This window comes from Haliotis cracherodii, unplaced genomic scaffold (genome assembly GCF_022045235.1).
Source record: "Haliotis cracherodii isolate W230 unplaced genomic scaffold, xgHalCrac1.p SCAF_19, whole genome shotgun sequence".
Classification (NCBI taxonomy): domain Eukaryota; kingdom Metazoa; phylum Mollusca; class Gastropoda; order Lepetellida; family Haliotidae; genus Haliotis; species Haliotis cracherodii.
This window is the reverse complement of record NW_027266274.1, coordinates 4,085,529-4,111,659: the sequence shown is the minus strand read 5'-3', so window position 1 is coordinate 4,111,659 and position 26,131 is coordinate 4,085,529. Positions and strand designations below refer to the sequence as shown.

Genomic DNA, 26,131 nt, shown 5'->3' with positions numbered 1-26,131 from the left:
TACTTTCATATCTCATTATAGGCCTCTAAGTTGTTGTTTTTTTGTTAGGGAGACAATCATGAATATTTTAGGATCCAAACTTAGTTTTTAGGAATCAATCTTTTTTTCAAAGGAGCAATACTAAGGAGCAAAAATCAATGATAGGACACATATTTCCAGAGGTTTCATTGGAGATAGGACACTTGTGGAGGGGCTTCACGGTGGGAAGATGGGTATTCAATTGTAATAGACAGGTACTTTCAATAATAATGTAAATATTTACCTTTGGTACAATATCACTTATGTTCATGCAAATGCAACAGGGTTACAAAATACCCCAGCTATCAACGTAACCCCTGTAGATGTAGTAACTGTAAATATATATATATGATATAAAACATTTTTAATGAATTATGTCTTTGACATTGGCCATGCCAACACAACTTGGTAAACGAGATTTGTAATTAATATCTGTTTATATCTTAAACAGAGATTGTCACCAGTTATGTTTACTTCAAGGTAGCCAAGTGGTGAGCAGTAGATAAATTTAGGTCGCCAATCATAGATTAAGGTCGCTTTTGGCCACCAAACTAGTCACTACTTAGAAGGCTGCAGTCAAGCATTTTGTGTTGATAAAAACCCTTATTTTTATATTTATTTTCAAACAAAATAATTCTCAATATCTTTTTTCATAGTGGGTTAGTTTGTGTGTTTTGGTGCCTTTAGCAATATTCTAGCCATGTGATGGAAGGGGGCACCAAGAATCATGAAGGACTTCAAACCCGGACCTTTAGTATGAAGAGCCAACCCCACTGCCCCCTACGTACAGGCTAATGTTGACATTGTATGTCTATAGTGAAATGAAGTGTAAACAAAGTGTTAGACCAAAAAACATGTTCTCAAAGAAAAACATCATAATAGGTTTAGAGTTCTGCAGAATCCTGATGTTGTGTATTTTGCAAATAACTTGTTATTTCTGCATGTATTTTTCTGCCTCAGTCTGTCTGTAATGCTGTCTGCCTTGTTGTCGTGGTAACTCTTTCCACTATATGGTGTGTGGGTTTGTCCAATGTGTTGCTTAGCTGTTTGTATGTGTTTTATGTTTGTTTTTGTTTGTTTTGAACTTTGACATTTAGATTTGTAATGAAAAGCATGAAGAAAATGCTACTTATCTAACATAATGATATGGTAAAACAATTTAAATGAAACATTAAGAATAATAAATGTCACGCAGAAAGTTAATTAATGATTCATGTAAATGTTTAATATTTTCATGATTTTAGTTGTAAAAAATCTGGGTGGAGAAGCTTGTTTTAAATGGAATCTCTGAAAGTTTCTAACTATTTGAAGTTTGTCAGCTATGTGAATGTCAGTTTGAGTAACGACGTAAATGACACTGGACCCACTGGTTAGGGCACCCCTCACAACTGATGAAGCGCACATTGCAGTCGTTCATAGCATGCGCTCATTTCTGTCACGTCTGAACTTTAAAACTCACCTGAAGAGTAATTAGAAACTAGAAAAAGTGAATCAAGGTAGACTTACCTGAGACTGATGTTTACCTGGTGCAGGTAAAGCACACGGTGGAAAGACGGTGATAATTGAAGGAAGGGTTGCACTCGAACATAGGCTTAGCACATGCAGTGTGAGAGATTGGTACCCGCCTATACACATTAACAACAGGGCATGTAGAAATTCACTAAGGAAGCCCAAATAGCATCTCCATGTATAGGTACTGCCTTGGCAATGAAGCAAGTATGTGTTCCTCAAGCTTGTTGATCCCAGCATGCTGCCCCTGTATAACACAGCAGTGGCAGGGACAAGGCTGGGGGCAGTTCAGGGCAATGTACATCATGCACGCACCACCCTCATCTGAAACTCCATGCAAATCCTCCAAGGAGTTGAGCCTTTGTGACTTTGTTTACAGATGCATGTTTACCACTTTGGCAGTATATTGAGGCTGAGTGTTTGTGTGGACTGAGAGAGAGGCCGAATGGTACACCCACTCTGTCTTCCCACCATAGGTATATCGGCTGCTGTAAATTGACACCATACACAACAAGTGTTAGTCTCCCCAATCTAAGGTTTCGTTTTTTTCTTCTGTGACGACTCCTGCCATTTCCCCCAAATACCCAGGTGTTAGTTCCACGGACTGACTTCCGTGTCCGCCTCCACCCCGAAGTTCCTGGCAGATCCTGGCAGATCCTGGCAGATCCTGGTGCCATCGGTGATAGTCACAGCCCACCCTCACTGTCCAGTGTCAGCTGTAGAGTCAGACTTGATTACATAGACTGTCTAGCATATCACTATGGCCAAACGCTGGAGTACAGGAAGTAGAATGAATGTTTCTTATCAATATTCGCAGGAGGAACAAATTACACAAGATGGCCGAGTCATATCCAGATCCAAAGATGAGAAGAGATATTCAGGTAAGTTCATTCTTCAATTTCACATTTTGCCAGAAACACAAAGAAGGAATGGAATAACTACCAATAATTGGAAAACTTTCTCTTTGACTTACCGTTTAGTTTGTGGAATTATTTGTCCACCAAATTGAATATCCATTTATTATATAAGTCTGTATGAAAACAAAGTTGACGATGTGACTTTGCCTTATTTGGAAAGCATGTAAACATGAACATCTTCAGCTCAGTGGACCAGTATCCAACATATAAACAGTCCAGAAAAGCAGTGCCTCTCAATATTCTGTGCAAAACTATCTGCAACATTTTGAGAAACAATATTGATGTCAATTGTCAATGGGATTTATGCCTGTAGAAGGAGTTAACTCCCTTGACTGGTTACCTGCATCCCATATATCTCTCGGTGACATTTCCTCATAAATCTGTCAATTAAGTTTGCTATAGATGGATTGAGATCCTTTCTTTCTGCATACAAGTGAATGCCTAGGGTGATGTATATTTCTGAATGGCTTGTTAAACATGTTTTTGTCCACTTTGGTGAGTCATGAAGAGGTAAAAAGGTATAAGTGTTGCTTGATTGACATTCAGGTTCCCACAGGGTGTGTGAGAACAAGGTAGATCAGCGGGTAGCGGACATGTGCTTCCAGGCTTGGGGTTTTATGTCGGATCTGTGCAGGATAAAGGCCTTATGTAACTCAGCAAACATTCAAAACCACGTTTATTTTGTGATCTTCCACACATTAGTGACTTTGTGGGAACATCTTGATAAGATCTGTATTCATCAGTAGAAAATTACCTATTGAGTACCCTTACCCGAATTGAAATGGTTTGAGAGTAATATAGGTTGTGTGATTTCAGAAACTTTGTTTAGTTCATCAATTGAAGGTACTATTATTTTTGTTATCTGTTAAGATAAGAAGTTGTGCAGTGTCTGCAATTACAGTGAGTCTACTATTACTATTACTACAAGCCAGGGAAGAGACTATTCCAGCCGGTAAAGTTGAAGTACAGGTCATCTATATGTGCTCAGTATGCCAAAGCACAAGCTAAAGTTGTGAGTTTCCCGACCAAGATATCTGTTCCCAACCACTGCTTAGAGTCACCGTGACAACAGCAGCGCCATCCCTCATATTAGCATCGTTACCCTCCCCCGATCCCCCTCTCCTCCCCGCCTGGCATTGTGCCGCTGTTCTGTAGTCAGCTGATCATGTTGTATCTAAGAAAAGCAGTTTGTAAAGAGGTATGATATCTCTCACCAACAGAAACATATGATAAGCCCCAATGTTTAGATTCATGCTGTTGATGGCTAAGATACCTGAAGGTGACTTTTAAAATGGAAATCCTGAAGATTGCCCTCTACGGCTGAGTTTTGAGGAATTGGGATCAAAATGATTAGTTTGCAATAAATGTATTATTTGGTTGGAGACTTGACATTGACAATGCACCTTGAGTGCTATCCATTTAACACGGAGGGATAAACATCATGGCCTGTGATGACATTTTCCTTGAAATCTTGGGTCATCTTTTACCTTGCTCATTTGGAGTGTGTGCAGGGAAACCCAAATATTCCTTGCTTGAATATTCGGCTGACTTTTCTCCCACACACAATAATGACATCAGACGATTATGATTCAGTATGATTCATTGGCATCATCCGTACCTGTTTTACATTACTATAGACATGGAGAACACACTGTACTCATTTTGGCGAGACAGAGTAACCCTTCCCGTCATTTCTGCGCATTACAAAACATACAAGAATTCACAGTTCAACCACTTGGTGGTGATGTAAATACTTATTCAGGGCCAGTGGGTATGGAAGTGTTGCCATGATACAGGACAGTTACAGGTCAGACTGTACAGCTATATCCTATTTTCCCACCTGAAGGAAGGCTGTTGACTGTTTAGCATTTGCATCTTTGATGACTTTAGGATCGGGAATAGAACTGCTGGGATTTTTGTTGGTTGTTTATCTTAGTTTTTCCTACAAATCTGATACACAATATTGAATGTAGGTTTGGTAGAAAATAGAACATGTACTGCAGCTGAAATGATGCGGGCAGAAAAACAAGGGCCTAATTACGCAGATGAGATTTCCAGACATTCTAGATGTTACTATGTTGGCAGCATTGAATAGAGGTTATTACAGCCAGGATCTCTACAGTACACTTAGTCCAGCTGCAGACCTTACTGAACTGAACTAGTGTAGCCATGGCTACCACCGTCACTTGACGTCGGCCATGGCTACCACCATCACTTGACGTCTGCCTGGGGTACCACCAACACTTGACGTCTGCCTGGGGTACCACCATCACTTGACGTCTGCCTGGGGTACCACCATCACTTGACGTCTGCCTGGGGTACCACCATCACTTGACGTCTGCCTGGGGTACCACCATCACTGATGTCTGCCTGGGGTACCACCATCACTTGATGTCTGCCTTGGGTACCACCAACACTTGACGTCTGCCTGGGGTACCACCATCACTTGACGTCTGCCTGGGGTACCACCATCACTTGACGTCTGCCTGGGGTACCACCATCACTGATGTCTGCCTGGGGTACCACCATCACTTGATGTCTGCCTTGGGTACTACCATCACTTGATGTCTGCCTGGGGTACCACCATCACTTGATGTCTGCCTGGGGAACCACCATCACTTGATGTCTGCCTGGGGTACCACCGTCACTTGATGTCTGCCTGGGGTACCACCATCACTTTACCAAATTCTTTGAGTATATGGTATTTTAATGCACACTCTGAATATGACTCCATCCATGCAAATGTTTTTGCTGCCTATCCATCAACACCAGAATAAAACAACAGTCTAATGCCTGTTTATCAACCTTCTAGTTAATTGAGATTGTTCTGAATGACACCCTTAGCTTATCTTGTCTTGTCCCAATCCTGTTAGTCGCCTCTTACGACAAGCATGGGTTGCTGAAGACCAGTTGTAACCCGGATCTTTATGAGATATAACTGTTGTGACATCACTGTGTTCAGTTGCTGTGGACATGGAGTGCTGAGGTGACCGTAAGCAACCATCATCCCGGTGTGTGGCGATATGACGTATCTATTATTTCGAGCAATGGTTTTCCTTTGTAGGCTGGAAACGTTTTTTTACAAAATGTCATTGTGTGACCTTTATCGCAGATGCAGTTTTCTCCAGTGTGCATAGCATCTTTTGTGCCCCTCGTATTTTAGCTTCAGGTTAGATTCCTTCCTTCCCATTATAATGGTGAATCTTTCCGTTGGCTATATGTAATGTTTGTCCATCAACAGGAGTTAAGCTGTCGGTTCAGTATGAGGTGTGGTAGCTGGCAGGTTGAGGTGTCCTACCCACCCTACAGTCTCCCCTACCCACCCTACAGTCTCCCCTGCCCACCCTACAGTCTCCCCTGCCCACCCTACAGTCTCCCCTACCCACCCTATATACAATACCTAATCTTTAGAACAAGGAAGTGGAACTGTTGTGCTTGCACACTAGAACTGTACGTACTTACGTCACTTGAGATGTTCGAACACTATCATGACTATAAGACTGCCTAACTGATTCCAAACCAACACATGACTTGAACTTGTGTCTGGGACCATTTATTCCTTAAAATGAGGTCTGATTTGAAAGAGTCTTTGAAGTGAGTATACAATTGTATCTATGATCTGCCCTATAAGGGGGTGGTATACTGCACGTCAGTAGCATGATTGACGGCTCATGATGTTTTATAGCGAGGTAATACATACTGTGGTTGACAGCTCCAACCTCCCGACCCGACTGCAGTATAAAAGAGTTGAATTGTCCAGGCATAAACTGTATTGAAAAGTCAGCCTAGGTATAGAAATAGCACAGGTCGTATATTGCCGTTCCAGCAGATCAGCTGTATGTATGCATGTATCAAGGCTGTGGCGTTCATATTTGTGGAGTGTACTTGGATTGATCAAACATGGATGTTGTCACAAGACAGATACGACATTTTCGAGGTGAGCTTTGTTCCTACGCAGTGATACATCTATCAACAACATTTTTAGCATAGATCTGCTGAGATAAACTTGGTCAAACATTGAATATTAGCCGCACATGATGAAACACACACGTGTTGACAGGTGTATTGATTTTGTTAAGGTGAGAATTGCAAGTGGTTAAACCAGTTAATTCACATGTTACAAGAATATGCTGTATTCAATGATTTATTGTGACATGAAATGTGTCAAATCTAATAATAGGCACCTAAGGGTCTGCTGTCACCGACAATTAACAGGTTGTTGTGAGCATGGTGGCACAGCTTGTGATATAGGTTATAGGAAGGCATCTGCTCAGGATTGACTGCCCTAGCACATAGTCCCTGACATCAAGTTTTTGTGTAAGGTTAAATAAAAATAATTTCATAAAGGAACCCTCAAGTCTCTTCATTTCAGACCTGAGAAAGGAATGTGTATAGGCTGCTAGAGCTGAGAAGGGGATGAGAGTATAGGCTACTAGAGCTGAGAAGGGGATGAGAGTATAGGCTACTAGAGCTGAGAAGGGGATGTGTATAGGCTGCTAGAGCTGAGAAGGGGATGTGTATAGGCTGCTAGAGCTGGGAAGGGGATGTGTATTGGCTGCTAGAGCTGAGAAGGGGATGTGTATAGGCTGCTAGAGCTGAGAAGGGGATGTGTATAGGCTGCTAGAGCTGAGAAGGGGATGTGTATATGCTGCTAGAGCTGGGAAGGGGATGTGTATAGGCTGCTAGAGCTGAGAAGGGGGATGTGTATAGGCTGCTAGAGCTGAGAAGGGGATGTGTATAGGCTGCTAGAGCTGGGAACGGGATGAGTATAGGCTGCTAGAGCTGAGAAGGGGATGTGTATAGGCTGCTAGAGCTGAGAAGGGGATGTGTATATGCTGCTAGAGCTGGGAAGGGGATGTGTATAGGCTGCTAGAGCTGAGAAGGGGATGAGTATAGGCTGCTAGAGCTGAGAAGGGGATGTGTATAGGCTGCTAGAGCTGGGAACGGGATGAGTATAGGCTGCTAGAGCTGAGAAGGGGATGTGTATAGGCTGCTAGAGCTGGGAAGGGGATGTGTATTGGCTGCTAGAGCTGAGAAGGGGATGTGTATAGGCTGCTAGAGCTGAGAAGGGGATGTGTATAGGCTGCTAGAGCTGAGAAGGGGATGTGTATATGCTGCTAGAGCTGGGAAGGGGATGTGTATAGGCTGCTAGAGCTGAGAAGGGGGATGTGTATAGGCTGCTAGAGCTGAGAAGGGGATGTGTATAGGCTGCTAGAGCTGGGAACGGGATGAGTATAGGCTGCTAGAGCTGAGAAGGGGGATGTGTATAGGCTGCTAGAGCTGAGAAGGGGATGTGTATATGCTGCTAGAGCTGGGAAGCGGATGTGTATAGGCTGCTAGAGCTGAGAAGGGGATGAGTATATGCTGCTAGAGCTGAGAAGGGGATGTGTATAGGCTGCTAGAGCTGGGAACGGGATGAGTATAGGCTGCTAGAGCTGAGAAGGGGATGTGTATAGGCTGCTAGAGCTGGGAACGGGATGAGTATAGGCTGCTAGAGCTGAGAAGGGGATGTGTATAGGCTACTAGAGCTGGGAATGGGGTGAGTATAGGCTGCTAGAGCTGAGATAGGGGATGTGTATTGGCTGCTAGAGCTGAGAAGGGGGATGTGTATAGGCTGCTAGAGCTGAGAAGGGGACGAGAATGTATTAGGGGTGATTTTATTATTATCAGAAGGTTATTTTCTTCTAACGAGACTATTACTATAATACATAGAGAGGCTCAGTCTCCAGTAGGTTGAGATCATGTCTATAAGGCTACCTGCTGCTGTAGTGTGGGTTGCAGTCGCTTGCTGCTTCTGTAACGTTCTGAATTAATATTCCATTGAAATTCTAACAAGTTATTCCCATTTCCACTTAGATAAATGCCATTGTGAAGCCATGTCTAGTCCTTTGTGGTCTGATGAGCTCTTGTGTCAGTTTCTTGGGACAAATTTCCTTTTTTCATCACCAATTTTTGTAGGTTTTGTCATGGTTAACTTAATTCTTGGCTATGTCAGCCACAATACTCAGGTTTGAGGTTTTTCACTGGAATTCTCTTTGCAAATGAGCCGAAGACTTGAATGATGTAGTTTTGAAATATCTGGAATAATTTGCATGTTTCATTGTCTTCTCTACTGAAGAGCTCCCGTCAATCAAACAATTCCGTTTCTCACCTTCAACAAGAAGGGCCCTGAGAAACAAAACCTCCAGTGAAAGAACAAATTAGTTTCCCATGAACACACACCTCTGAGTCACAAATACCCCTGTCAGCTTAAACACTGGCCAAACACAGTTTTTATCTTATCAAAATTTATCTGTGCAAAATTTTGTCTGTGACAAACTTGTAAACTTTAAAGTACAACAAGCTCTCGCAGGCTGGATATTACATAACCTGCCCAATTACACCTGGACTGCTCGCGGGCGTATAGGCAGTGCTGACTTGCCGACTTGACACTTCTAATGATTTCGTGCTTTTCACTAACCAGTGACTGATGAGATTAGCTCAAGTTTTAAGTCTGGTATTTGACAATTATTGCCAGGTTGGTGAACTTGAATAGCCTTTATGTAAATGCTCCATTCGTGTATAGATTAGGGCAGTATGATTTCTTGTAGTTAATCATGCTCCCTGTTTATATCAATGTGCGATGAGGTAAACTGATGATAGTAGCGTCTTTGTACATTTCAAAACTTGGCGTGAAATCTGTAGGTAATAAACATTAAAATGGCTGATGGAGAAGGATTGTTATGTAATAGGCTTCATGCAAGCTAGTTAGTAGATTGATTTCCAGGGCATGTTTGTGTGCATTGAAACTATATCAATAATGCTTTATTTAGATATTGTTTATGTAAATCTGAAAATGTATCATGGAAATATTTGTGTAAAAGTAACTTAAATGTCGATGTCAGAGGTATGGTAGATATAGAGCCTACCTGGCATGTCTATAAATACACTATGAGAGTCCACGTCCGTAGTCTACAGTTCACACTATGAGAGTCCATGTCCGTAGTCTACAGTTCACACTATGAGAGTCCACGTCCATAGTCTACAGTTCACACTATGAGAGTCCACGTCCGTAGTCTACAGTTCACACTATGAGAGTCCACGTCCATAGTCTACAGTTCACACTATGAGAGTCCACGTCCGTAGTCTACAGTTCACACTATGAGAGTCCACGTCCGTAGTCTACTGTTCACACTATGAGAGTCCACGTCCGTAGTCTACAGTTCACACTATGAGAGTCCACGTCCGTAGTCTACAGTTCACACTATGAGAGTCCACGTCCGTAGTCTACAGTTCACACTATGAGAGTCCACGTCCGTAGTCTACAGTTCACACTATGAGAGTCCACGTCCGTAGTCTACAGTTCACACTATGAGAGTCCACGTCCGTAGTCTACAGTTCACACTATGAGAGTCCACGTCAGTAGTCTACAGTTCACACTATGAGAGTCCACTTCCGTAGTCTACAGTTCACACTATGAGAGTCCACGTCCGTAGTCTACAGTTCACACTATGAGAGTCCACTTCCGTAGTTTACAGTTCACACTATGAGAGTTCACGTCGGTAGTCTACAGTTAACACTATGGGAGTCCACGTCGTTAGTCTACAATGCACACTGTATGAATTAGCATCGGTAGTCTACAGTTCACCTTGTATAAATTCACGTTGGTGGTCATCTTCCTGAGGCAAGATAGTTAACTGAGCATAAAAGTCCAGTTTCCACCCTTGCCGAACTAGGCTGGTATTAAGGCTGGCTTGACAAGTTTATGCATAGTCCATTCAAAATCGTGCAACGAAATCGAAATACGGTTAGTGAACCGTCATGCACATTTCGGTCGATTGCAGGATTTACAAAGCCTGTGCACCGCCAACTCGTCAACAGATATTTTCAAAATCTTTTCATGTTTTTAATCAAAGTGTTTGTGTGATTTCATGCACTTTGCGGTGTAATACCCGTTTATCCCATTTATCGATCATATCATCTTGACTAGGTGCCGCCATTTTGTTTGAAGCAAATGCAAGTGAAAGGAGAGGTGGAATCTGATTGGTCCGTAGGAGAGGCACAGAAGGGGCATAATAGCCACTGGTGGCACTCTGATCGAGCCCAAGAATTCCAGCCTAGTTCGGCAAGGGTGGAAACTGGACTTTGATAGTCAGTTAACTCTCGCGTCGGGAAGATGCTCGATAGCCTATAGTTCACTCTAAAAGAATTCACTTTGGTAGTCTACAGTTCACACATAAGAGTTCACAATGTTGTCTAAAGATCATACTGCTGATAATGGTTTATCAATGTATCAAGAAATATATATGAGTGCATGTATTCATGTACTATTAGGACAAGGATCCTTTCGGGCTTGTGTCAATTTTATAAGTTATTGGAATGAAAATTAGAAGACAGGCTCAAGTGGATAACAACTAACCTCTTTTTTTCAAACACCCGGCAAAAACTATATTTCCCCCTTCACTAGAAGCTCCTACTATGCATATCCTTAAGAAATAAGTGTGGGTCTGACACTTGCATGTTCCTGTTGAAGTGTGGCAAATGTCGGCTTTTTTATTAATTGCAGATCTAAATTACTATCACCCATGTTGACTTCACATTTAATGAAATTTGCCTCATATTTTCAAACTACAAAGATAAATGTTGCTACACAACAAAAGCAGTTTGAAATGTTTGAGTTGGCAATACAGCAGCCCACTGATTGTTTCCCCTGATGTGGGATCTGTCCCGGTTGATAAGGACAGTTCCAGGAAACACCTCAGAGATCTTTGTATGATTACTGGTGGAGAATGGCAGCCTGTCTGTGCAGATGATAGGGTTCGACCTGCTGTCATGAATCTGGTCATGTATTAAAACAAATGTCATTATCTGTTGTGTGACTGACAGTATCTGGCTGTCCGTTCATCAAGTGAACATGGTCCATCAGGCATGTAGACTATATCTGCCACAGAGATATATTGCATTATCTGGCATAGAGATATATTGCATTATCTGGCATAGAGATATATTGCATTATCTGGCACAGAGACATATTGCATTATCTGGCACAGAGACATATTGCATTATCTGGCACAGAGATATATTGCATTATCTGGCACAGAGATATATTGCATTATCTGGCACAGAGACATATTGCATTATCTGTCACAGAGATATATTGCATTATCTGGCACAGAGATACATTGCATTATCTGGCAGAGAGATATATTACATTATCTGCCACAGAGATATATTGCATTATCTGGCATAGAGACATATTGCATTATCTGGCATAGAGATATACTGCATTATCTGGCACAGAGATATATTGCATTATCTGGCACAGAAACATATTGCATTATCTGGCACAGAGACATATTGCATTATCTGGCACAGAGATATACTGTATTATCTGACACAGAGGTATATTGCATCATCTGAAGAAGAACAAGAACTGCTTTGAATATAGCATATAATTTGGTATATAGATTTCCATATTTCCGGTTGTTATGGAGATACTGGATAATGCACTTTTCTCAAGCAACAATGATAAAAATTGAATAGGACATCTCTTCTGTGATTTTGACAATGTTTCTTTGAAACACTAAACAAACACTTAGACAATATAAATTTGATATATGAACTTTTTAAGAAGAACAGAATATATGTTATCCCTTTACAAAATTTTGCATTTGCCATTTAAAATGCAGGCACCTGAATTCAAATTCCTTCCCTCTGTTATGGCAAACACATCACCTCTATGAGACTAAATGTGAATGGATTTCTCTTAAAAAATCAACATTCCCAACTCATTTTAGGCATGCCCCAGATCCTTGGACAGGGCTGTGTACAAAAATCAAGGTGTCATTATGTGGAAGTAGAAAGCGTTCATTTACACGGAATTCAAAATATTAACATTGAGTTGAGACTTCCTGCTCCACGCTGCTGCTGGAGCGAAGCCAGACCGCAGGGACATAAGTGTGGCTGCCACCGCACCGACCAGGGAGTAGTCACCACTAGTATATACACCGCTTCACTTGCATCACTCGTGAGTGGAGTCGGTAATAACTAGCCACTGTGTCATATTGACGATCAGACGTTTCACATGAAGATGACAAGTGCAAACATTTGAGGGCGGGAGTCGGTGAGTGGGACGCACACTGCAACGTCAGCCACTGAGGGGAGAGACAGACAGGTTTGTTGGATTACATGCCTAATTACCTGAGTGTCCTTGTTAGTTATTTGTTCTGGCAAGATTAAGCCATGCAGTTGCAGCACGGGTAAATAGCAAATTAGGAGCTGATAATGTCTTAGAATTCCATACATGTAACTGTATCTCCCAACAGTGATGTTTATGGTCAGTGTTATATAGGGATATATTTTTCAAAGTTAGACTTACACAGCCTGAATATATGACATACGTATAGATATCCATGTTCAGCCATTCCCTATGTTAAATTAGTATTAAAAAGATTGAAATGAAACAACATTCAAAATATAAAACATGATGCACAGAATTCAAAACCCGTTTCAAGAAATCTTCCTTGAGGTATCAGATTTAGTTGTAAGGATATTTGCTCTGTGTTACTTTTTGTGACAAATGTGACAGCCTGTTCGCTATAATGAAGTCCCGGGCCCACCCGCAGGCCATCCCACTCTGCTGTTTGCCCCAGACGCTGAGTGAGGTAAGGCACCTGCACAGGGGGCACCTGCACAGGGGGCACATGCATGGTGCCAGGAACAGCGTTCTGTGTAGGCATGTCAGGAACACCGCTATGTGCTCGCTGTAAACAAATTGACATCGCTAGTTAGCATTACCATGATTCCAAGGGAAGTAACTCACGTTCAATACTTCTGTCCTGGTGCAAATAGTATGCCTACACATTTGAGGGAAATACAAGAGAAAAATCTCAGAATCAATTATAGTACATGTATTAAGAAAGATTTTCTGTTTGTGATCCAAGTTTCCTAGGTTTAGATTTATTGTTTCCTAGGTTTAAAGTTTACAAAGTTTATGAGAGCAGAAAAGGTCAATGTCACCATCGAACTATCAACATTAGCATGAGTCAGAGATGAAGTATTTGTTTACTGTACCATACATTTGTTGAGATTATTGCTCTAATTATACAGACTAATTCATGTATGTAATTACTTAGTTGCAGCCAATATGTACTGTATCCTTGGGTAACATATTCCAAATAACAAGGGTAATTATACCATCCTCATACCTTGTCAACTGACATATACTATTCCCCACACAACTTGTGACATAATGTCAAAGGAATCCACAACAACCTATGACTGGGATACTCAACCGGCACTGAGATAGTGAACCACATGCTGTTTGTCAAGCATTATTGACTGTGACCTGGTATGGGTTGTTATAGATGCACACATTCTTTTTTAGGACTATTGATAACATTCATAGTGAAACATCTTACAATGAGGAAACTTTCACTTCCCCCAGGTGAAGCTGACTAGACCAAATTACATGTTTCGGTACATCAGTCTAAACGCTGTGTGGATTTGGCCGGAAGCCAGATTGATGACATACCGTTACTACTGACTCAGCCTTTTTCCATCATGAAGAAGTACAATGCTCTAAGAGTGCCAGGATTTGCTGACTGCAACTCTTTCCCAGAAAAGAATTTTATACCCAAAGATTTTTTTAAATATTTACTAAGTAAGGATAAGAATTTATGGATGAACAACTTCTTTATTACAATTAAGAGTGATGTTTCGGTATAGGTGTATGATAACAGTGTCTCTTAATTGTAATACAGAAGTTGTTCATCCATAAATTCTTATCCTTACTTAGTACTCCAACTTCTAAATGCCTATCAAAGAAAATATTTACTACTATTACATAATTCTACACCCAAGTTTGTGACCTACACAGATGTTTCTATTTCAGTAATGTGTACATACTTGATGTAAGGGTGAATGTTTTCTTCATAGACTGTTAACAAGATGGCGGTGTATGACCCATGGTACCTGAAGCTAAACATGCAAACATGTTTGATATATTACCGAACTTCAGACACGAAAGAAAGGAATAATGAACCAAATCACTAAATCTGACCCACAATGTGAGTTTAGTTAAGCGGCTGCCTATATCCTATTCAGATTCCACCAATCAATACATACACATCTACATCTAACAACACCAGCTTCTACCTGTTGCTGCTGGCTGTTGGTGCTTCCCCATATGGGACAGCCTTGTTCTCATCAACCGCACTAACAAAGGGCACGGTTCTGTCGCAGTTTAGGTAAACATTTCACATCTATTGAGTTACACAAAGGTACAATTTAATACAAGTGCCATGTGCTATGATATACTGATGATATATATAGGAGACAAATAGCTAACTGATCTACTGGATTTGATATAAATGATTCATATCCACAAATGTATTGTGTGTTAAGTGAGATATTTAAAAACATTTCACCTGTTGGTATATACATGTACATACACTATTTCATATCTGTTTCCATATATATAACTATTTTATTATTTCCACCCAAGATGGTCAGTTGAGTGAAGGTTAATTGTCTGAAGTTACAATAATTGTAACTAGTGGTTAGTGATGCATACAAGGAAATAATTCAGTCATTTTTCTATTTCACCATGTGGTAAGTTATAAGTTTGGGGAAAGATTTATAACTCTAGACTTTGTCCCTTGTCAAACATTGGAGTTTCTGAGGGGAAGCTTGTTCCAGATTATATTTACCTAAGTATTCTGAAACAAGCATATTGCATGACAGTATCCATGGGAAGTTCTATTTCTCATTAGTCGCACTGTTCATGTTGGGTGTTAAGTGGGGATCAGGATTGTAAAACTGTAATCCTTGCAAGTTCATACTCAGCATGGAATATAATTCATTATCCCCTAGTTTCTTTTGTCAATAAAGGTACTCAGCCAGAAAACCTTTATGACAATCATAATAATATGTAAGTGTATGACAATCAATACTTGATACTGATATCTTTGCATCTAATCCATAAGGATTCCGTTATGAATGGTCACTCGAGCCCCTAGATCTATACTTTAGCCACAGAGATACCAGACCAATCAGAATTAAATCTGGGACTTGCAAGCCAATCAGATTCTATTTCACACTAAACCAGATTTGTGTGAAGTCAAGAGTGAAGCTGTCACCGTATTCCCAAGTTGTAACAAAACCATGCCCTGTCATGGTTGAACTGGCCTCTCCCTATTTGCCAGCAACTGACATTTGTTGTGTGGAGAAATAGAAGCCTCATTGTTGTAATTAACTCAAGTCACTTAATTAGTCAGGGCATGTCAGATTCACCTGTCTGCAACTGCGGGTCAAAGGTTCACGATGTTTGGGGACATTCGGAGTGGTCTAACAGGAAACTGAACTCCAAACTGTTTCAAATCAGAGCTTACTTCTGTGGAATACTTACCTCGAATTTTGGATATCCCCTGTTCACAGACAAAACAGACTCTGTTCCATGGCGATGCAGCGTACTTGTGGATTGTGCTGAAGTACCTGTCAAATGTCACTCACCTCTCTTTGATCAATACCTGTAGAAGCTTGATAGTGCAACTCATAGCCTTTTCTGGCTGTGCACCACCGATATGCAGAATTATGACAGATTGTTTCCAAGCAGATTTTTTTAATTGGTTTTGGTAACAGATTTTTCCATACTCTTCTAACTCAAGCTGTGTTTGAGTAAGAAGGTCTTCGAGCCTCTGGAATTAAAACTGAAGGTCATTAAAAATTGATGAAGGACAAATAGAGCATGAAACAGAGAGGTTGACGGATACTATGACCATACACCTCATGGAATCACTCGTCTGATCAGGCAGTGTTTGAGTTGTGAATTTGGAAACAAGAAGGTGTGTTTGTTGTAGTGCTTCTGCTATTGACATACAGTTGACAGCGCCGAACTGTAATTTGTGAGCATATTTACTGTCGCGTATGTCCTGCTGTGCCATGGCAAAGGTGAATAAAGGCAGTCTTGCCTCCAAGAATCTGGCATCTTGGTACAGCTGTTACATGCGACAAGTGAGCAGTAACACGCGGCATGATGCGACCAGCGAGCACAGGGGTGGGGTCACCAGTGGGGTGCAAGGTAATTGATTTGTTTATTTCGTTAGTGTAATTGACATGAAATAAGCAAGGGCTGTTTCCACTCAAGTATTGATCAATGTGTATGTGTGTTCATGCATGAAAGTTTAAAGATAATTGTGCGATCAATACAGTACATCTTAATCCCGCCATGCACTGTAGTCCCCCTGGCAGCTGGGGTTATGAGTACCCAGCAGTGACAGCAGTTATAAATACTCTAAACATCTCAAACTAACAGTAAGATATTATATATGTTTGTTTCCATGAGATCACGTTATTTATAGAGACATGGCTACATATAACTCTAGAACCGAATGATACCTGTCAAAATAGACTTGACATAATGTAAATAAGATGTGTTTGTTCTGTATGTGGAGGCAGTTTGCGGGGGAGCCCAGATGCATGGTGCAGTTCTAAGCTGTTGCCTTGTCCACCGAGTGAAGGTTACCTAGAATTATTTGTGTGTTTGCTCTCCATGGTTGTATAGATTTCACATGTAGCCATTGATTCTAACAGTTCTTCATGTTGTTTCATAGAATGTATAGGCAGCATTATGACGTTCTGCTTGAATTCACTTTATGTAAAAACAATAACAGCTTGATTAAATTGTGGAAAGAAAAAATGCCTATAGACGTTAAAAGATGGTACTTGTTGTTACCCTGCCTAGTTTGGAATTAAGGGGTTAAAACCAAGACTGGTCGGCTCAGAGTCTCTGTCTGAGTGGGTTATTCGTGTAAATAGGGGCATGGTATCTCAGTGGGCTAGCACTATAAATTTGGAATTAGTATTGACTAGTACAAGCAGCCATACACACACGTGCATGCACGTCGCAACAAAAGTACAATAATCTGGTACACGACGGTAAACCCATATCAATTCACCTCACATGATTGTGAAACTTTGATCGTGTAGCCAAGCTACTTTGAATGCAAACATTATCTGGACACCCCTGAAGAAAACGTAGTGATTCTAGCAAAATTGTTCTAAACTGAAAGTCGATATTATTGACATTAGCCCCCTGCCACATGAAATGTGATGTCACAAGTCGAGATAAGAGAACCTCTTTTGAGCTTGTTGGCGTCCTTAAACTTTGTATTGTCACATTTGTAATGCTGAACCTACTTAGACGATTCAAGGGTTTGCAACTTGACATTTGTAACCTATGCTTGCTTGTACATCTATCATTGGTCGAAACTGCCTACCAACCATGATTGTCAACAAAGTACTCTTCTATAGACATAGACTGCTCCTGCAGTAATACAACCCACAGTGTATGGCCTAGCTGATCGCGTGTCATTGTGACACAAGGTCATTGCTGTCAAGCACTGGTTGGCCTGTCCACTGTGATACCACAGTGTAGGTGGAGCCAGGCATGTTCGGTGTCGGACAGGAGTGCACACCCATCCACCACTACCCACTTTGCAGACGACAGTGGATATCCTGCTGGTATATCTGGTACAGTGCTTATTGTAGTGTAAAAACATTCACTCTCGGACGTGCCCTGACCTGATCATCATGGGTTTCAATCCCAGATTCAGGGCTGTACAACAGCTGTGTATTTGTGTAAAGTATGTATTAAATATAAAACTTAAATATGCAGCCAAATCAGATCTCTAGCATGTCAAATATGCAACAAAAACTATAAAAATGCTAATGAAATAAAACTAATGTGTGTATTACATTGTTAGATAAAATGTTTATATCAGCCGATCACAAAATTAATTTACCGAGAGTTACATTTGGTATTAATTGATTTTCAGGGATTGTTACAAAACAGGTTTTCAAGTTTAAATACCCAAATGTGAGGAATCATGTGGGTAACAAAAAATTAAATATCCACTAAAAATTGTGGATGCCACATAAAAATCCAATCGATGGGTAAAATACCCAAGTATCCAAAAGCTTATCTAGAGCTCTGCAGATTTCCCTAGCTGATTATGATCCTTTGAATGTCAGCACCCTACACGTGACCGTGTGTTTCACCACATGAACATCTGAGACTTGTATCATTTTGGATTTCCCTCGTCATGTTTCTAGGTTTGTCATCAATTATGATCACTGGTTTCACAAACATGGTAAACGCCTTAGGATCTGCATCACCTAAGACTTGCCTCAGATATTAAGCTGACATGCCATGATATCAATGAAATACTGTTCAAAGCAGCATTAAAACAAATTCGCTCCCACTCAGAGCCATCTTCCCGAGGCAAGGGAGTTAACTGATTATAAAAGTCCAGTTTCCACCCTTGCCGAACTAGGCTGGTATTATGGAGTTACATTTTGGCTGGGCTAACGAGTCTATGCATAGTCCAATCAAAATCGCCCACCGAAATCGAAACCCGGTTTGTAAAATGTTTTCAGATTTCTGTCGATTGCAGGATTTGCAAAGCATGTGCACCACCAACTTGTTGTCAACAGATATTTTCCAAGTCTTTTCATGTTTTTAATCAAGGTGCTCACGTGATTTGATGCACTTTGCTATGTAAGACCCGTTTTATCACAATATAGATCTTGATTATCAATCAGATCGTTTTGACTGGGTGCCACCATTTTGTTTGAAACAAATGCAAGTGATACGAGAGGTGGAATCTGATTGGTCCATAGGAGAGGCTTAGAAGGAACATAACTCATAATAACCACTGGTGGCGCTTTGGTCGAGCCCAGGAATTCCAGTGGAAACTGGACTTTTATAGTCAGTTAACTCACTTGCCTCGGGAAGATGACTCAGAGCAGATTTTTGCCATATTTTCCTCATTGTCAACCAGTGATACAAGATTTTAAAGTGCTTCACAAAATGACAGCATAATACTCAATGAAGCTCTCATACAATCCTCCTGCCTTCACCATAACGTTTGTGCCACCAGAGAAAGGTCTGAGGAAAAGAATATTGATTTTTTCAAATTGTGACCCAGTTGCCCAGGTTTATGACCCCAAGAATGTGACCTTCTTAACTTGTTTACTTTCTGAGAATATCTTGACTCACAATTCCTGCCATTTAACAGCAGAAGCGTCCCGACTGGCTAGTTTGTTTGACTATCTTTCGTTTGATAAGATGCACATTGTGGGCCGAGGTTACATTTTGATAAGACAGAGGTGAGCAAAGTGCAGACTTCACCATATGTTTTCAAATACATGTAACTGTTTTATAGTTTCACAATCACAGGTACACGCCTTGTTAACCTGGCAGAGAGAAAACAATGGTGTATGATATTAATTATTGTTATTATATGCTACTTAATCATTTTTTGTAAGATTCCATTCCTTCTTTGACATGCCACATGCCACCATTTGTGTAAACTATCAATGCAGGATCCAGTTGTCATGTTGATGTTAGGAATGATATGATGATAAATTAGTTTTTGTGATACATTTTCCTAGTCAATGGATTGCTGATATTTATGTTCTTTACTGATATTGAATGTGGATGTTGTATTGATCATCACACTTTCACCTGACTTCAAACATCATCATTCACACCTTTAGGAATGTGAGAAATGTCCCAGTTGTTTTACAGTGAAACAGTGAATCCCATTGTTGGCAACGCTGGTGGACAAATTTGAAGACAAAAGATGTTGGGTCAGTTTGTTTAGGGAAACGTACCTGAGTCAATACGAGGTATGGTCAGTGTCTGGTTTGTGTTTCAGATTCATTTGGTGACCAGGGCGACGCCAGGGTGGTCAGAGAGGTTACCGTCCAGTCTATGGGGTGAGTATTGTTTGTCTTGAGCTCCACCCTGCCGCCCACGCCCTGTCCCCACCCTCCCACATCATCGCCTGTTCGGGCAGCTTGGACCACTAACTGTTGTGACCAGTGCTGATACCGTCTTCTCCTAATGCCTGTCATAGTTGTGGTGTTTCTAAACAAAGCAGATTTCTTTTGTTTTTCAACAATTTTTCTAAGCCTCATGTTTAAGAAAAAGGATTTTGGGGGATTATGATCTTCTAGATGTTTTTATGAGAGCATTAAGATTTTGAGCACATGTGTGGTTCGTGTCATTACGATGTTTGCATATCAACAGATACGGAGCACCCTAGAAGGCCATATTGGAATAACACAAGCATGTTTTTAAGGCCTCAAATATTTGCATAACCTTCTTCCAGATATCAATAATAATATTCTATCTTTTCAACTGACTAATGAGATGACTAATCATGGCAGGTAAAGAGGAACTTGACAAATAAACATAAACCAGGATAAAATCCACTTTTTGAGATTTTGAGATAGGTTTCTATGAATAAATAACAGTTATGTCTGATATTTAGATCATGATCTTTAACCTCTGACCTCTGACCTGACCTGACCTTAACTGTTTATCTTTCTCTATTAACCCTGATCGTTCCTTTCACTCACTCAGTAAAATACACCAATCATTTCATACACAGGTTTGGAAACTGGTAGAAAGCATAATGGAATTTCTTAGGCAGGATAGGACTCCAGTACCATATGCTTTGCATAAGAGGTGACTGAAATAGGTATTAGGCAAGCACAATGGCTGCTTGTGACATCTCTCTGTTTACTGTGTCGTTGCCTCCTTTTACTCTCCTGTAACCACTGTCTTGTCTGCTCAAGGACCCTTTGACATCATCCTGTAACCACTGGCTTGTCTTGTCCAGCATTCATTGACATCCTCCTGTAACCACTGACTTGTCTGGTCAAGCCTCCATTGACATCATCCTGTAACCACTGGCTTGTCTGGTCCAGGCTCCATTGACACTCTCCTGTAACCACTGGCTTGTCTGGTCCAGGCTCCATTGACACTCTCCTGGAACCACTGGCTTGTCTGGTCCAGGCTCCATTGACATCCTTTAACCACTGGCTTGTCTGGTCCAGGCTCCATTGACACTCTCCTGTAACCACTGGCTTGTCTGGTCCAGGCTCCATTGACATCCATCTGTTACCACTGGCTTGTCTGGTCCAGGCTCCATTGACATCCTTTAACCACTGGCTTGTCTGGTCCAGGCTCCATTGACACTCTCCTGTAACCACTGGCTTGTCTGGTCCAGGCTCCATTGACATCCATCTGTTACCACTGGCTTGTCTGGTCCAGGCTCCATTGACACTCTCCTGTAACCACTGGCTTGTCTGGTCAAGCCTCCATTGACATCATCCTGTAACCACTGGCTTGTCTGGTCCAGGCTCCATTGACACTCTCCTGTAACCACTGGCATGTCTGGTCAAGCCTCCATTGACGCTCTCCTGTAACCACTGGCTTGTCTGGTCCAGGCTCCATTGACATCCTTTAACCACTGGCTTGTCTGGTCAAGCCTCCATTGACACTCTCCTGTAACCACTGGCTTGTCTGGTCCAGGCTCCATTGACACTCTCCTGTAACCACTGGCATGTCTGGTCAAGCCTCCATTGACGCTCTCCTGTAACCACTGGCTTGTCTGGTCCAGGCTCCATTGACATCCTTTAACCACTGGCTTGTCTGGTCCAGGCTCCATTGACATCCTTTAACCACTGGCTTGTCTGGTCCAGGCTCCATTGACACTCTCCTGTAACCACTGGCTTGTCTGGTCAAGCCTCCATTGACATCATCCCGTAACCACTGGCATGTCTGGTCAAGCCTCCATTGACACTCTCCTGTAACCACTGGCTTGTCTGGTCCAGGCTCCATTGACACTCTCCTGTAACCACTGGCATGTCTGGTCAAGCCTCCATTGACGCTCTCCTGTAACCACTGGCTTGTCTGGTCAGGCTCCGCTGTATACAAGCTGCCATTACATGTCTGTAATATTGCTGACAACAGTGTAAAGCCTTGTACATTTCCTCTCTGTGAAATAATTCTCACTTGTTTTGAGCATTAATGTCCTTTCCTGTTTTCAGCGGCGGATCTGCCCAGCAGAATGGCTACAGTTCCAATGTTGCCCGGGAAACGCAAGACCGTGAAGATGTAAGTACTTCTTCTATTTGTCTTCTTAGCCTTTCAGATATACCAGTATCTGCACTGTTTTACTGCACCTATGTACACATATATTTATGGAATAAATTGGCATCCCCCAATTTGATTCAAGTTGCTGAAACACCCCTTTGTTTATCTGCTAGCTAAGTTTATCAGGCTGTCAATAGTGAATTACATTGTTTCAGTTCTAAACAAGCTACTACCATCTTGACCTACAATAGATCATGAAGTATTTTGAAAATTAAAGGTTTCTTCAGAAGCATTTCAGTCCAGTCCTGTTGAGATTGTTGTCCTGTTGTGATGAGTTGAGAACAGGCTCAGTAATATGTTACCCTATGATCCTTCTGTTCACACTTTGTGCTTCTGTATTTTCAGGTTCATTTCTCTGAGATGTCCTCAGTGAGGAACACTTTTGAATCTGGTGGCCCACAGCAGACAACTAACGTAACCCAGTCACAGAACATCACTTGGGACGAGCAGGAAGAGGGAGTTTATGAGAACCAACCAGACCAACTGGACAATGTTGCACGTGAAAGCGATCGAGATATTGGAGCAGAGCTTCCCGAGGTTGGCATGGCAAAGAATCTTCTCAGCAGATTCACACAGATTGCAAGCGAGCCGAAAAATTACAAAAGGGAGGTAACTCCTCCACGCCAGGGAGCTGGGAAATTTGAATACGAGAGTCAGCCAGCAAGTCACATTCAAGTGTATGAAGGTAAAGCTGAGGCAGGAATCTTTGAAAGTCAGCCCCAAATTAATCCAGACGTCATCAGATCAGTTGACAGCACCAGTGAGCCACTGCCTGAAAGAGGAACTGCCAAAAATATTGCATCAAGATTCAAGCAATTAGAAAGTGGAGCTGGCAGTTACACTGGATCTTCACCTTCGAAAAGGGAGATTACTCCTGACAGAGCAACTGGTAAAGTTGAATTTGTCTCTGAGCCGACATCAACCATTGAGAGGTACGAAGGAAAGGCTGAAGCTGGAATTTTCGAAAACCAGCCACAAGATTACGAGGGTGTTGTCAAATCTGGGCAAGAGGTTGAAGAAATTCTGCCAGAAAGAGGTTCTGCTAAAAATATTGCTCAGCGCTTCAAGCAGATGGAGAGCTCACCATCCTATGCTCCAAGGGGCAAAAGGGAGATAACTCCTGACAGAAACACAAGAGGAGAATATGTCAGCGAGCCTCGGGCTTATGTGGAGATGTATGAGGGCAAGGCAGAGGCAGGAGTCTATGAGAACAGGCCAGCTGAACGATCGGATGTCATAAGGAGTGACGAAATGGTTGATGAACCTCTTCCTGAGAGAGGGTTTACCAGAAATGTTGCTTCCAAGTTCCGTGAGATGGAACATAACATGAAGTCCCCGCCACCTACTCCCAACCGGGTGAAGGAAATCACGCCACCTAGGGAGGGAATTTCAAGCGGTGTGTACGAGAGTCAGCCCCAGACCTCACCTGATGTCATCAGTGAGAATCACCAAATTGAAGAGATCGTTCCAGAAAAAGGTTATGCCAGGAATCTTGTCTCACGATTCAAGGAGATTGAACAGGAAAACAGCAAGGTAGCAGTTTCCAGCCGTAGGGGCATAACTCCACCACGATCTGAGGCTGGTGTTTTCGAGAACCAGCCACAAGAATTTGTTCCTGAATACAACCAAAAGGTAGATAGTGGCATTGCTGAAAACAATCCTGAGGTTCGGAGTGATGTTGCCAAGGAAACAGATCCTGCAAAATATGGAGAAGAGCTTCCCGAGCGTGGCACAGCCAGGAACCTGGTGTCCCACTGGAAGCAGGTTGAAAGCCAGAGTGGGAAGCAAAGCCCTAGTTCTGGAACCAGAACCAAGGAGTTCACCCCTCCCAGGGAAGAGGAACGTATAAAGACGCTCCGAGGCCAACTCTCCCCAGGGGCAGGGCAGTTTGAGAGTGTCAACCCTAACGACCTGCCAGGCCAGTACCAACAACAGGTGGAGCCAGGCGTGTTCGAGAACGAGCCAGAGGTACGCTCCGATGTCATCAGTGAAGCTCAGACAGACTGGACAGAGGGTATGCCAAAAGAAAATGCTGCCAAGAAAATGGTGGCCAAATTCAAGAACATACAAGCTGAAGCAGTGAAAGAACAACCAAAGCCTGTCTCTCGAAAGGTAAGAAAATACTTCATTGGTGTATTTATGGAGTTAGAATTATTTCTTTTACGTTGTTTTTGTGTTTGAAATTGTTTTTTCTGTTTGATATACTTTTTTTTTCTGGCCAGGAATGATGCATGACTTGATGGATCTGTGCTGGTTTGAAGTGTTGATATGTTACTTTTCCAGTTTGTTGTTGACTGCATGACAGCGAATCTACAAGAAGAGAAAATGTTGACTTTTTTTGTGTTTCAGCTTTTGATTATAATTTTATTTATCATAGTGATTTGAAAACTAAGAATATTTGACAACCAAAACATGTAGGCAAACAGTTTACCTGAAGTCAGAGAATTTCTGTTTTAGTGAAGAAATAAAAGGCTTCAGTGTCAATACTGAAGGGGACATTGTCCAACAAGGTACTCACTCGTACTACAAAAATGTACCCCGAGTACCTTCCCGTACACAGAAATGTACCCCGAGTACCTTCCTGTACACGGAAATGTACCCCGAGTACCTTCCTGTACACGGAAATGTACCCCGAGTACCTTCCTGTACACGGAAATGTACCCCGAGAACCTTCCTGTACACGGAAATGTACCCCTAGAACCTTCCTGTACACGGAAATGTACCCCGAGAACCTTCCTGTACACAGAAATGTACCCCAAGTACCTTCCTGTACACAGAAATGTACCCCGAGTACCTTCCTGTACACAGAAATGTACCCCGAGAACCTTCCTGTACACGGAAATGTTCCCCTGGAATCTTATGTTTCCATCTGATTTCATAAATCTTTCAGTTAATTACTGGATCCTGTTGTCAAGTACTTTTAGTCCTTCATTTCATTGTGAGTCTCTGATGAAAGGGTGTGATGAAGTATCTGACATGTTGCGTCACCAGGAAGGCGTGTAGCACTCTCACATAAAGGAATTCTCTTCAGGAGTTTATATAGTGAATGCTATTGAGTTGAATACAATGTGTCCAGTCATGCTATAAACTCAGGTACAGATGTGACATTGATTATCATCATCCAAACATTCTATCATTATCAGCCATGTGTGTGATATGTGATCATATGTGTGTGATATGTGGCCACCCGTGTGTCGACATAATACGTGTGTGTGTCCCTAGCTGCCAGCAAAAGACACCCAGCAAGCTGCACATTCATCACAGCTTAACGATAAACTATATTTCAGTCCTAGAAATAGAATAGGACAATATTATTTTGGAGTGCTCTTTCTGAACTTATAAATATTGTTGTGTTCTCTTATTGAATATTTTGTAAGATTCCGGAATCTCCCTTGACAGTGTATATTTAGATGATAATCTCCCTCCATCTGTTGCCATAGAGACCCTGCAGCTGTTATGTGGGTGTGTTCTGTCGTGCTGGCAACAGATGGAGTAATATACTCCTGACACTTTCAGCACAACTCATTTCTCAGAACTATGTTTCCACTTGAGCTCCGTTGAATGTTGGTTTGCAAAGTGTGAGGTGTCTTATTATGTTTGCTGGGGTGAATAGTTTGTCATTGCCAACTTTTATTCTGCATTGTTATGTTGGATCAAGTAAAGATGGTAGTTTCATGTAGGGAAAGTTTGGAAAGAGTAG

At 41.7% G+C, this 26,131-nt stretch overlaps 1 protein-coding gene and 1 long non-coding RNA gene across 2 annotated transcripts in view; one reads left to right on the top strand and one right to left on the bottom strand.

Moving 5' to 3' along the window:
- The window catches only part of LOC139466689 (uncharacterized), a 46,691-nt gene extending 44,854 nt beyond the window's left edge, over positions 1-1,837 (bottom strand). Inside the window, exon 1 of the long non-coding RNA XR_011653620.1 lies at positions 1,525-1,837. This is a non-coding gene — a long non-coding RNA (uncharacterized lncRNA). The remainder of the gene's footprint in view (positions 1-1,524) is intronic.
- Positions 1-26,131, top strand: part of LOC139466688 (uncharacterized) — a 49,447-nt gene that overhangs the window by 6,628 nt on the left and 16,688 nt on the right. The window contains exons 4-7 of the mRNA XM_071248316.1: positions 2,345-2,408; positions 20,144-20,204; positions 22,326-22,392; positions 22,777-24,543. Of these exons, the coding sequence (XP_071104417.1) occupies positions 2,345-2,408; positions 20,144-20,204; positions 22,326-22,392; positions 22,777-24,543 (1,959 nt within the window). The remainder of the gene's footprint in view (positions 1-2,344; positions 2,409-20,143; positions 20,205-22,325; positions 22,393-22,776; positions 24,544-26,131) is intronic.